The sequence below is a fragment of the Mastigoproctus giganteus genome, chromosome 6 (assembly GCF_048544385.1).
Source record: "Mastigoproctus giganteus isolate SK-2022 chromosome 6, ASM4854438v1, whole genome shotgun sequence".
NCBI lineage: Eukaryota > Metazoa > Arthropoda > Arachnida > Uropygi > Thelyphonidae > Mastigoproctus > Mastigoproctus giganteus.
This window is the reverse complement of record NC_143580.1, coordinates 183,798,457-183,811,539: the sequence shown is the minus strand read 5'-3', so window position 1 is coordinate 183,811,539 and position 13,083 is coordinate 183,798,457. Positions and strand designations below refer to the sequence as shown.

General features: G+C 33.0%; 1 protein-coding gene across 5 annotated transcripts in view; it reads left to right on the top strand.

Annotated features, from left to right (window-relative positions):
- LOC150084799 (uncharacterized) overlaps nt 1-12,697 on the top strand; it is a 266,830-nt gene extending 254,133 nt beyond the window's left edge. For 4 of the 5 annotated variants that reach the window (XM_090376617.1, XM_090376615.1, XM_090376614.1 and 1 more), the window contains one exon: nt 11,994-12,697. In XM_090376617.1, coding sequence (XP_090232743.1) covers nt 11,994-12,017 — 24 coding nt within the window. In that variant the 3' untranslated portion in view covers nt 12,018-12,697. The remainder of the gene's footprint in view (nt 1-11,993) is intronic. The other variant, XM_090376616.1, reaches the window with a different exon arrangement.
- Nucleotides 12,698-13,083: the final 386 nt, after the last annotated feature.

The window sequence follows — 13,083 nt, the reverse complement described above, 5'->3', positions numbered from 1 at the left end:
GTTGTACCAAACAACATTTGAAAGTATTTTCTTGAATTACTACTTCATAAATTCATATCAGATTCCTTTCTCAGTCTTTAAGCCATGCACTGCTTGGATTCTACTGGTTTTGGTAACCTGAATGGTTATGGATTGCACTTTAAAAGTATGATATCATCCTTAGCAAAACTGCAGTTGCTCATTTTGAAACAATTTTTCTTTTTTAATGTGCTGCCACACTACTTATACATAGTCAGAAATACTCTTAAAACAGATCAATCTTTAATTTCTACATAAGTAACAATGCTTTGTTACTTATGATATGCAGATAGCTAAAGTGAGTGAAACTTGTGAGAAATGTATTAAAAGTTTGGGTCATTCATTCAGAATGAAGCTGGGTATTGCAAATAACTGGGATAAATTCATTTCCAGACTAATTTTAAAAAGCTAGTTGCATTTTAAAAAATGTTAGGAAGTCTCATGAAATTAATGAAAGGTAGAAATGGAATATAGTAGAATGCCATAGAAGTATTAGTAGTGGCACTGATGCAAGGAAGCAAGCTTCTGCTGCAGCAAAAAAAAAGGAAACCTACCCACCTATATATCTGTCCCCTCTAATAACTTGTCTAATTCTTCCCTAAATTTATTTAAACTATCCACTTCTATGTTGCTAGATGGGAGATTTGTTCCAACAATAGATTGCTCTAGCTGAAAGAATTTTCACACATCTCTTCTGTATCCAGTTTTTCAATTTAAGTTTCTTCCATTGTGTCCATTTGAAGCATTAGTTTCCAAGCACTGTAATTTGTGGAACTTAATTCTTTCACAATTAAGAGTACTTCTGTGTCCTTGACTAACCTTGTTGCCCTTCTCCATACCTGTTTATCATCTGAAAACTTAGAAAAAGTTTGGTACTCCTTCATGAGTATAGTTAATAAATACTGAACTTCAAGGGGTCCTCTGCACTGAACCATCCCTGAGAAACTCCAGTAGAGCACACACTTCTTGATTAGACCGGGGTTCGAGCCCGTGACCACCAAATACAGGAAGTGGAAAGGTCAGGGAATGACCACCACATATCCCCCGAGCAATATGGCCTTAGTTGCTAATGCTCCTTAAAAAAAACCAAATAACCAACCTGCCTTTGGCCACTCGTTTAGCAGACTCGTGTGTTAAAAGCATTGCTGAAATCTAAGTATATAATGCCAATTTATTTTTTGTATCCTATTCCTTTTATTGTATCACAGTACCTAATCAGATAGGTCAAACAACGGTTTCCCTTATTAAATCCATACTGTGATTTCATATAATTGCATTCTTGTCAAGATGACCTTGTAATACTTGGTTAATCACTTACTGCATTATTTTCCCCTGGAACAGAAGTTGAGCTTATTGGTCTGTAGTTATTCATTTTATCCACTGATCTCCCCTTTCTCTAGGAGAGACATTTGCACATCTTCAATTTGTAGTGACCTCTCCTGAACCCAAGAATGCTCTCATAGTTATGGCCAAAGGTTTGCTTACCTCCTCTAGCTACTTTTAATCTAACTCGATACTCCATCAGTCCTGCATGCCTTAATTACTTTCAGCTTCAATTTTGTTGTACTTCTGGTAATGCCATCCCTAAATACATTCTTCACATGTGCAAATGCAAAATACGTATATAGTTTTCCAGCAAGCCGAACAGGATTGTCAATAGTTATGCCATTCAAATCTGCTGTTAACATAAGCAAAGAATTCTTTGCTACTTTGTTATAGAAACATTTTTGTGCTAAATTCATAAATTTTAAGTTTTTCTGGTTTTATAGATAATGCCATGCTTTGTGGGAGTAGGAAAGACTAACTGCACAGCCAAAGAATACAATACTTATATAAAATCTTTTCCTCTTAACCCATTAAGCTAAAACTGTATTAAATTAGGAACAATTTTTGCACCAATAAGAGGTGCTGCATTCATGCTAAATGTAATAGTCTGAACAGCACCTAACAAAAAGCAAGTAATAAAGTTAGCATGCTGCTGAAATAAATTATGTATACTTATTTTGGGTATTTTATTTAATGCTTTAAATAACAAAGAAAATTCATTTGAAACTTATTTAAAATTCTTGTTTTTAGGATCATGTGGCTGCTGTAAAAGCAAAGTTATGAACACTTTGCCTCATGGCTTTTCAGGAGTATAGTATGAACATTATTAAACATTATATTAAATACAACATCAGTTAAGGTATAAGAATAATATAATTATTTAGTTAGTGTCACTTTTTACCTGCTTACCATCCATAGATTTGAAAAATCTACCTTTTCATTGGGTGAAATCATCTTGAGCCAAGTTTCATTAGATTTATACAATAATGAACACTTCTAATAAGAGCTATGATAAGTAACATACTTATGAGAAGTGCTGTTTATGTGAGCAAAGATTGACAGATCAATGCTATTGTGAAAAGGCTATTTTTTATTACCAATAAAAATGTACACATCCCAATTTCTAAAATAGCTTCTTTTCCTAGGCAAGAAGACTCTTGTCACTGCTTTTATTCTGGCTATCCAGATTTGCATGCTTTCAATTACAGTGCAGTAATGAAAAGAAATGCATTCTGTATATTATTTGTTAACTTTATTATAAGTTTGTTTCGAGACCTACATTTTTTCCCCCTCCATACATCTTTTAGATTTATCATAAAGAACTAAGCAGCAGTTCCTGTGAAATGGTTTTGTTTTTATTATGAAAATGCTTTTATGATACAATTTATTGCTGCCCCAAAGATCTGTTACCGTATTTTCAACAACAAAAAAAAACTCTAGCTTTATAAAAATGTTTTTAATGTTACTAATTTATAAATGCATAGTTAGAGGTTTAAATAAAAATAACAGAGTTCACTGTATTTTAGAGAAGGTATTTAAAAAATAAATGTATTTCATCATTTATCAGAAATAGTGTAGTAAAAACTAGTTCATTCGGAGGTCAGCAGTGTTCATGATTCTAAAGAGCTTTGGGTGACATTGCATTTTGTTGGCACACTGCCAATTTTCTTTGGCAACAGTTTGAGATACCTGGTCTTTTTGGTAACTTCCTCCTCCTTTCTATCTATCAGTAACAAATTTTGCTCTTTTTAATCTTAAATTTAAAGGTCTGTTAGTTATGACAGTTTTAGTTTTTTCCCCCTTGTTATCCTATTTAATACTAATTATTATAATACTTCAAATAATTGTTTCTTTAACTTTGTATGATAAATCATTTCTTTATATAATGCTTTTGGAAATGTCTTTCATAAATCATTTTGTGTTGTGCATACAAATGCTACACACAATCTGCAGTTTGATATTTTTTAAATGTGCTAACTGCTAGCAGAAAAATGCTTAAGTGTTTTAATATTTTATTTAAAAAAATTCATATGGTAATATGGGAAATGTATACTTCTAATATGATCTGTATACATCAGTGTTAGCTACTGTGTTTATGAACTTTGACTGCAGTTTATACCAGTTGTCCTCTGCCTATTATGAAATGTTTTGTTTTTGAAACTTAATTCCCAAAATTGATCCCTTCTGGAACTGGTTTGTGAGTGGCTGATGGTATGTTAAGTAATTTGATCGTGATAATCATAATAGCAGAAATTTTCCAAGAGCCACCTTGGAAAATTGAGAAGCCAGTTAAGTCTGCATGCACAGACTAAATTTGGGTCTCTTAATTTTAAGAGTATTTCAGAATTAAAAGGCAAACTTGCACCATTCAGTATTACTGTAACAAGACGGAAATTTGGCAAATGGACTAAAAATTGGCAGTTGTAGTGGTCTGACAATGATAAATGCAAGAAAGTCAATGGTTAAGCCAAATCTTCAGTATTGCATACAGGTCTAATGGCTTATTTTAAGAAGGAAATGGATACCTTAGGATGGAATCAGAAGACTGACCAGATTAGTCAGTGACACAAGCTACTCTTACCTGAAGTTCTCTAAGCAGTGAATGGCAGATAACTATAAGACAGGCTGTTAGGACAGTTCAAGGAGCTCTATAAATTATATACAAACATTTTGCCAGCAGGTACTCTTGCCATAAAACTACAGTTCTGAAAATTGCGGTGCTTGGAAACTAGGCACCTGAGAAAAGACATGCATTGAAGTATATAATGCTTTAAATGGATTGAATAAACTAAATACTAATAGCATCCTTATTCCTCAAAAAACATGTAAGAGGACATACTTTAAATTGAAAAGGATGGGTACAGAATAAATGTGCAGAAACTTCCATCCACTCTAGTGGAAATAGTTTGAATAAATTTATGGAAACAGACTTTCAGAAAGCCAAATTAGTTGGATCTGAGGTTGTATAAGCTTTCTTCCTTCATTTTCAGAACGGAATTAAATACTAATACTATTCCATTAAGTTTCATTCAAAAGACAATAGTTGAGTTAGGCTATTATGAAAGTTTAATGCAGAGAAGCTTCCTTGAAATATGGCTTGCCATTTCACCTTAACAGTTGATCCCATGTTGAAATATTTGTTTCTTCTTTAGAAATACAGTAACATATAGTGATTCTCAACTTGCATCTTCTAAATGTTGATAGAGCATTAGCCTGTGGTATACTACCAATCAGTTAAGTTCTTCCTGCTAAGAACAACTGCTCATCACACATTGTGACAGCTAGGCTAGATTTATTGAGGTGCAGTCATTCCAGAGTTGCATGGGACCCTCAGTAAAATTGCTGTTGGTACTGGTCCCCTACTACCCTATTTTAGGGCCTCCAAAATATTTTCACCAGAACTTACTCTTCCTAAATCTAGTATTGATGACAGCATATGCTTTGCAATGGCATTATGCTGTTTTAGCATTTTCTCTGAGATCAATGTCTGTGTAACTATAACATGCATGCATATTAATAAAGACAGTATAAGCATCTGGTGATATAGCATTTTTGGCCCCAATTCAAAACTGTTGGTTAAAATCAGTATCCTGAATGCTTTGCTTTGCAGTAGTGTACACCTTCTGGTGATACTGCATCCAGAATCATGTTTGTCCACACAAATTTTAGTTAATTTTTTCTGTTTAAAAAAAAAAAACTGATAGTAAACTATACTATTCAAAGAATCTTTATTCTATTTGGTAAGAATGAAATAATATGGTTCTACCTTGGCAGACTTCCAGTGTTTCCACTTGGTATCATAAACATTAGCTATTTATGTTGAATTCCAGGTCAGCTATTTTGTTAAAACAACCTTCATTATGGAACTCCCTTTTAGACATCAGAATTTCAAGAATGATAAAATATATGAAGTAGATGGGAAAGGGGAAGAGTCAGACTTTAGGGATTGATGAGTAAATTGTGGTGTAGCAGATTGGAAATTTTTTTTTTTTTTTTTTTTCAAGAGTTAAACATGAAAGCATTCTGTTACAGAGCTCTTTACTTTACAAAGTTAACAAGTCAAACTCCCCTATAAGTAAAACAAGACATTAACTTGTGGTCATATCAAGATTGATCAGTGTTTTTGCACTTTTTTTTTTAAATTGTTTGTATTTAGACTCAAAAATCCAACCATTCTGGGTGTTTTTTGTATTTAATCTGTTACTTTGATTTTTGGATAGTCTTTTTGTTTTGATATTTATTTTTTTTGAAACCAATTAATTGAATTGCCTACTAAACTGTAACTTGTTAACTGGATGCTTTATTTATGTGAATTTACTCTGTTAGTAAGTAACTAGGTAATTTAATCTAACTTCTAGGTAAATCCCAGGGGCTCACATCTGGTGAGTATCGGCTTGGCACACCCAGGGCCCTGAGCTGGATATCATCATTCTTCTCTTTCTTGGTGATTCCCTTCTACTTTTGTCTCTCTCTCTCTCTCTCTCTCTCTCTCTCTCTCTCTCTCTCTCAGGGCAACTCGGCAACTTTTTTTTTTTTTTTCCCCTGGTGCAGTATAAGCCTCAGGCTTCCTTACACCATATGGCTATTAATAATAATTTAACCTTACATAATTTAAGTGACTTAAGTTTAATTATTTTTAAGTTTCAAGCAAAAAAAAAGTTATCCCTCAGACATATGTATGCCAAATTCAAATCCATTAACAGGTGTTGGCATATATTATACCCAAATCAATTGGGGGCAGCAAGAAGTGGTTTTAAATGGGGGAAACTGAATTTTATTCTAATTTCTAACAGTATATTAAAAGATGAGATCAGAGAAAAACATTAGACAAAAAAAGTCTGGTTGTTCAAAAAGACCAAAAATCAAGGATATGAAAAGAAATAACTGTTACCATAACAGTGCTCCCCCCCTTCTCTCTACATTAGTCTCATAAATAACTTTTATGATAACTTTTCAATTAAAAAATAAGATCAAAAGAGAATATAACGTAGGTATATCAAAATTCACACTAATGTAATTCTAATATATAGTTGCTTTTTTTTCTGTTTTGGTGTACCCAAATACATGAGTAAAAACTAATGTGATAAAACAGTATATCAAAATAGGTCTTAAGACTGTCTTGTACTTGGTATTTTTATTTTAAAGAATGCTGTTAGGAAGTGTTGAACCAGAAACTATTTTGGTTTCAGAATAGTTTGAATAAATAACATTAGCCAACATGATTTTTACCTCCACAAACTTAAATGCTACTTTTAACTAATTTTTATTCTTGGATTTCAAAAATCACCATGATAGTATCACATCACAGTTATTAAATGTAGAGGGAATTGCATTTTACCAAAATATGCCAATTTTGCATAATCTAGCCAGTTATATATGACATACTGATTTATTTTAACAGATATAAGCTAATGCTGAGTAGTGGGGAAGATGTTGTTCACGTTGAGTATTCCTCGGAAGCCTCCACTTCACAAGATACTTACTATCAGCCAGTAAGTTCAGGTAGTGAGGTACATTTAATCAAACAAGATGAGTTGAATGATTTGGTTCAAGATTTGCAAAGAAAGCTGAATTGGTAGGTTCTAGGTTACTGCAGTGGAATAAACATGCAGCAGGAACAAAGATTTCAGTGTCTCGAAAAAGACATGAAAAGTTTTTGAAATATTTTGCTATGGAGGACTTTTTTCTTTTTTTTATTCCTTCCTCCAAAGACATTATCAGAGTTCTGAAAGAACTAGGTGTCCTGCACAAGTTGTATGAGTGGTGTTTATTCATAGATGCCTCAAAACTAAGTTTAAAAGCATTTTTGCTTCATAATGACAATGAATTTCCATCACTTCCTGTGTTTCATTCAGTTGGAATTAATCATGAAAGCATGTTTAAGGTTCTACATGCTATGAAATACCAGGATTATGGTTGGAACATATGCAGTGATCTTAAGGTTTGCAGGGGGATTTCACAAAATATTGTTTTTTTGTGTTTGTGGGACAGCCGTGCAACAGAACAACATTACGTTGTGCAACATTGGGACAAGCAGGAAGAGTTCATATGAGGACAATGTAGTGTAAAATATATTCCTTTAGTGCAATCAAACAAAATTCTTCTTCCACCCCTGCACATCAGATTTGGAGTGATGAAAAATTTCATGAAGGTAATGGATTTGTATACTTGAAGTGTTTCCTAATTTCACATATGCAAAACTTAAGGAAGGAATTTTCATAGGACCTCGAATTAGAAAACTAATTTGGGCAGAAATAGGAAAGAAGAAAACTGAAATGTTGTCTAATTTACTCAAGTGCTACAAAAACATGGGCTGTCGAATGTTGCTGAATTAATTTTCTTCATTCCAGTCTAATTTTCCCCTGAAAATGTGGGAGATGTGAATGATGCACAAGAGGAGCAGTTTCATCAAGACATTTCCATTATGGAAAAAGCAGTACCAAGGTCACCTGGATCCTGTAATGATGGGTGGCTGGCTGCTGGTTCCTTGTATGGAAGAGTAAGCAGGAATACAGGAGAAAATCCCTTGGTAGCAGACCTTTTTTAAGGTTAATTATAGGTATGCTGATTTTTTTTTCCAATGTTTAAATGAGTTATAGAGAACTTTTTTTTTTTACACTTGTATTACAAACTTGAATTATACTTATCCCTTTATTTTAACATTAAATGTTGATGCATCTCTTGATGTAAATGTGATAGACATTTTATGGTGATTTTTGTAATCAACGCGTTTACTTCCCCTAGAATCACAATTTTCATTGCAGAAGTATAACAAAATTTATTTTTTGTTGTTTTTTTTTTAGTGTAGTCTTTATTGTTGCTAAATACAGTACAGATAATACACAATATAGAAACAATATTACTCATGGTGACATGGTTGGAGTATTAAATTTAAGTAGAATTAAATGTGATTAATACATAAAATTGGGGAGGTAGTATTTATGGTGTAAGTATGGGAGTATTTATTTGTGGCCAGGATAAAAACAAAAAAAGCCCAAAAATTAGTTACACAAATTTGATTTTAAAAATTTATATATAATAAAAGGAAATCAAAGAAAACATTGTTTTGCTCACCACTGTAAAAGATATGATAGGGAAGATGAATCAAAATCCAAAACAAGAATTTTGATCCAACAAACAGCAGATGAAATGCAGTTGCTGTTCTGTAATTACTATACAGCATGAACAGGCAATGTGGATGGCTGATTTCTTCATCAGATAATCTGGCAGTTTATACCACAATTTCAACAATATTCTAGTTGTACAGATGTGATCCTATTCTAGGAGAATGCAGTGGTATTTCTTATGAATAGTTATTATCTGCAAGTCAATCCCAAGTTGCAGGAGTGACTATTTTTGGAAGTGCCCGTGCAGATAAACTATCAGTTTCAGATGATTGTTTCAGGATAAATGTGGGATTACACCACAAGGATGGTAGAGGATTGTGCCACTGACAGAAATCTCAGATGTTTGACATTTATCATGCCTGTGAACATCTGGGATTGACATTAAACATCTGATGTCAATTAAATTTGGGAGCCTGGTTATATTTAGATGCTTGGCCATGTCAGTGATTCTCAGTTGAGGAGGGTGGCAATGCTTAAGAGTGGCCCATTCCAGTTTTCAATATTCCCATGCATACACCAGTTTCTGAAGTTGAGGGCAAAGCAGATACCCAAATTTCAGCAGTGTATAAAATTACAGAATAAACTGATTTGTAGATATCAGATAGTGGTATCATATCACTATTGATATGAAGTGCAGTTTCACTGCCCAGCATAAGGTGTTAAATTGCTTATGTTGGTATGCTGTGTGAGCATCACATCTCAGCTTTGGATAAAAATAATGCAGAGGGTCTTATAGCTGGTAACTGGGATGAGTGTGCCACAAACTGATAGTTGAATTGCTGTTTGAATGAATATGTTACTATTGCAGATTCATTTCAATTAAGATTTAACTTAATTCTCAAGTAATTGAAAGTGCAGTAAAACTGATTTAAGAAGCTATTTTCATTGGATTGCTGCAGGTTGAATTAAGGTAAGCAACTTTATAGTATCATCATAGGGAGACACATAAAGGGGATAAGTATGGATTTGCTTAAATTTGGTATCTGTTAGTGATACCTTAAAGGAAAAAGGTGCTTTTCATATTGCAAGAGACTTTTTAATAGACCTAGTAGCCCTTGCACAGGGCTAACTCTGATTTGACTCTAGCATTTGTAGAGACAGATGCAAAATAACTGCAGAGTGGTGATTTTTATTTGGAATTTGGTTGAAATCTAGGAAGATGACATCGAACATTAAGAGGCTTTGTGGGCAATGTATTTCATACATGCCTACAACTGAATGTTTACACAGAAATAAGTAGATTAATATTAAACTTTTTCTCCCCTCTCCATGAGCTTTTATATTAGATATGCTCTGTCTAAAATATGTCCTTCAGCATTTTCCTATGTGAATAATGCAAGAATGTTTAAATTTTATTTTCTTTAGTGCCCCAATATAATGTTAGAATATCTTGTTTAATATAATCTTTGTAGGCTGTATATTAATAATTTAACTAGTAATTTATGAAGAAGCCATGTATAAGAACATTAATAATTCATTATTGTAGATTTCAAATAAAACAATGCAGATGATTAATGTATGGGTGTCACACAGTTCACCTTTGACAACCAGATACAGTACTTTTTATATAGCCCAAATTAAAGAGTTCACAATGTTTTATAGAGAAAAAAACAGTATGCATTGTAAATGTATACATGCGATATGGTTGCATGTTACTTTATTTGCTCACCCACCCCAGAGAAAGATAGAGATAGTGTTAGCTGGTATAGCAGTGGGAAGTGGAAGTTTTTTTTTCCCCCTCCCTTCTGGTGTAGGAGATTCAGCATGGCAGGAAAATGACAATTTGGAGGAAGGAGCATGAAGTTTGTATGAAGACTTGTAAATTCGTGGTTGGACCATGCTTGTAATATAACCAGTGGCAGCCAGAGACAGTTTTGCTCAGAGCAAGATTTGAAATTGTTGTTGATTCTTTGTTTAAAATTTAGAAACTATAAATTAAAAAGAATAAAACCTCACCAGCATCACCTTATTGTAAATAACTTATTCATCACCTTGGAATGAATAAGTAAACTTTTATTCAAAACACTTTATCTGTGTAAAGTATTTTATCTGTATAAAGTTTAGAATCCATTTATTACAGAATAGTCAAATAACTGTTTTGTAGATGTTTTCTTTAGTGATTTGTGATCTTGCTGTTACATCATCACAAATGCAAAAAGAGCAAAGTGGATCAGTTTGGTGTTTTTACCTTTTTGTAAATGTGGCACCAGCCCTATTAAATGTGAATGCAATTATAATTTTTGATGCCAACATTTTCTGCCTTTATTACTTCAGTAATAAAGGGAAATTAGAAAAGCTTCTACCTTACCATATTTTTTATTTAAAAATAAAATAAATGCAATGTTAAACATTTATGTCCATCTAATCCAATTTTTAGGTTTTGTGGAATTGCTGGTTTTGACAAATATAGCATTTTTAAAAGAACACCATTCACTATTGTATAGTGTTTTCTGAAAGGACTGAAGCAAATGTTTCTCACATTTGTTCTGAAGATGTGGTAGTGACTGTGGTGATTGTCCATCACACATACTATCAAGAACTGATGCTGAATTCTAAATGGGCATAATAACCAAATGTGAATGCAGGTCCTAAATTCATGACTGCATGAACCATGGAAAACATTGCTGTTCATGACATTACTGCTACATAGCAAAGACACTAAATATCTTTGAATGAGTCTGTCATTGACCATAAACAGTGGTAGTCCTAGATAGACTATCTAGGACACCCAACTGCTACATGATGATTAAAGTTCAGTGATTCTGGAACACTGCTTTAGTTCCTGCACCACCTTTCAGAAAATCTTGCAGCTGCCACTATAAAGAAAAAAGAGTATGAAAAAATTTAAGTAAAATGGGTACAAAAAGGTTTAAATGCAGATCAAGAGGGTGAATTGTGTAAAGGGAATTCTTGTGAAACTTGCCCAGGATTCATACCAAGCTGGTGACCATGTACAAAACTCAGATGTTATTACTCTGCTGTAGAGATGGTCCACAATTTCAAAATGTACTATCAGTTATAAAAGTAATATCACACCCACCCAATTCTTCAGATAATAGCTCCTTCAGATTACCCGTTTCTTGTGCTACGGAACATAGTTGGAAGAGCACTTCAGGGTAAAAATGATGTTATTCATGAGAATTGGGTTCGACAAAATTCAAAAAATTAAGGAATATTGTTCTTTATATATATAATGTGTGTGTAATTTTTTTTTCTTTCTTTCTTTCTCTCTCTCTCTCTCTCCTTTAAGCTGACTTAAAGTTGATTAAATACTTTGTGGTAGGCCAGAGCATTCAAGAATATCCCTCTGTAAATATGTAATTCTGTATTTGGAGACTATTTCTAGGTTGTGGACTTTCTTTCCCCCTCCCCCCACCAATCCCATACTTTATATATAATCTTAATTACAAAGCAAAGATTTTTTTTATATATATATATCACTTGCTTTTCTGTGTTTTCTGAATTAAACCTAAAAACAAAAGTAAAGCTAAGACTTTACTTCACAGTTTTTATTTTTATTAGCAGGTTAGGGTGAGGCTTTTGTGAGGCACCATGTTCTGCTGTGTGGATATAGCTGTTCACCATTTTGTTGCATCATGTGTCTATGCTGCCTGAAAGACAGGAGGCCTGAGCAGAATTTTGTGGGCAGAAGAGGGCTGCACGTGAGATGGATGGAGACATGTATTTGTGTTTGAAAAGGACAGTCATCATCGTCCATCTTCTTTCTGAACTAGACTTGAGATGAACTCAATAAATACAGCCGCTCAGATGCACAATGACCAGTTTTTCTCTCTGAAGTTTGTGGAAACCTTTCATTGCTAAGTATTGAGACAGATGTGTTCAAATATGTGTCTGTCCAGGGTAAGTTCTTCATGTCAGCTGTAACTTAGCAATATTAAACACATTCGGTAGTAATCACTGGTGTCTGGCTCTGATTTAAGTAGAAACATATGCTGAAGCATGCAGTTATTTTCCTATTTCCTAGTTCTTGTGATTTTGCCTGTAAAGAGGGAATTGTATTTTAAGATTCAATATTGATATTGTAAAGCAGAGCATACAAAGTCCCAAGTACCATTTAAAAAGTACCTGATATAACTGCATTAATGTAATGGCCTAAATGTCGGCAAAAGATATAACTTTGCAAAGAAAAAAAAATGGACTGTATAGTCACAAATTGTGTAAATTAGGATTTTATCACAGAATAAATTTGTTTATGAAACATCTTACTTTGGAATACCAAGTTTGTAAATTTTTTTTACTGTTGAAAAACAGAATATATTCATAACAATAATACTGACAGTTTCCAAGAAATTAATATAAAATACACAAATGAATACAAATACATTTTTTTTTCAGATGTTTTAAATTATCACTAAATGGCAGCTGAGATGAATATAATTTTAGGTGCTGTCCTTCAAAATGTTACATCTACAGATAAATTTAATCTTTTTTTGCAATTTTAGGCTCCAGTTTTCTTTTGTATTTACAAAAGAAGAGATTAGACTTATACTTTCTGAACATATAAATGATAAAATTATCAGTTTTAATTAACTTTTAGGCATAACACTTCTGTATGGAAAATGGTTATTTAAATAAATAAAAATTTAAATTA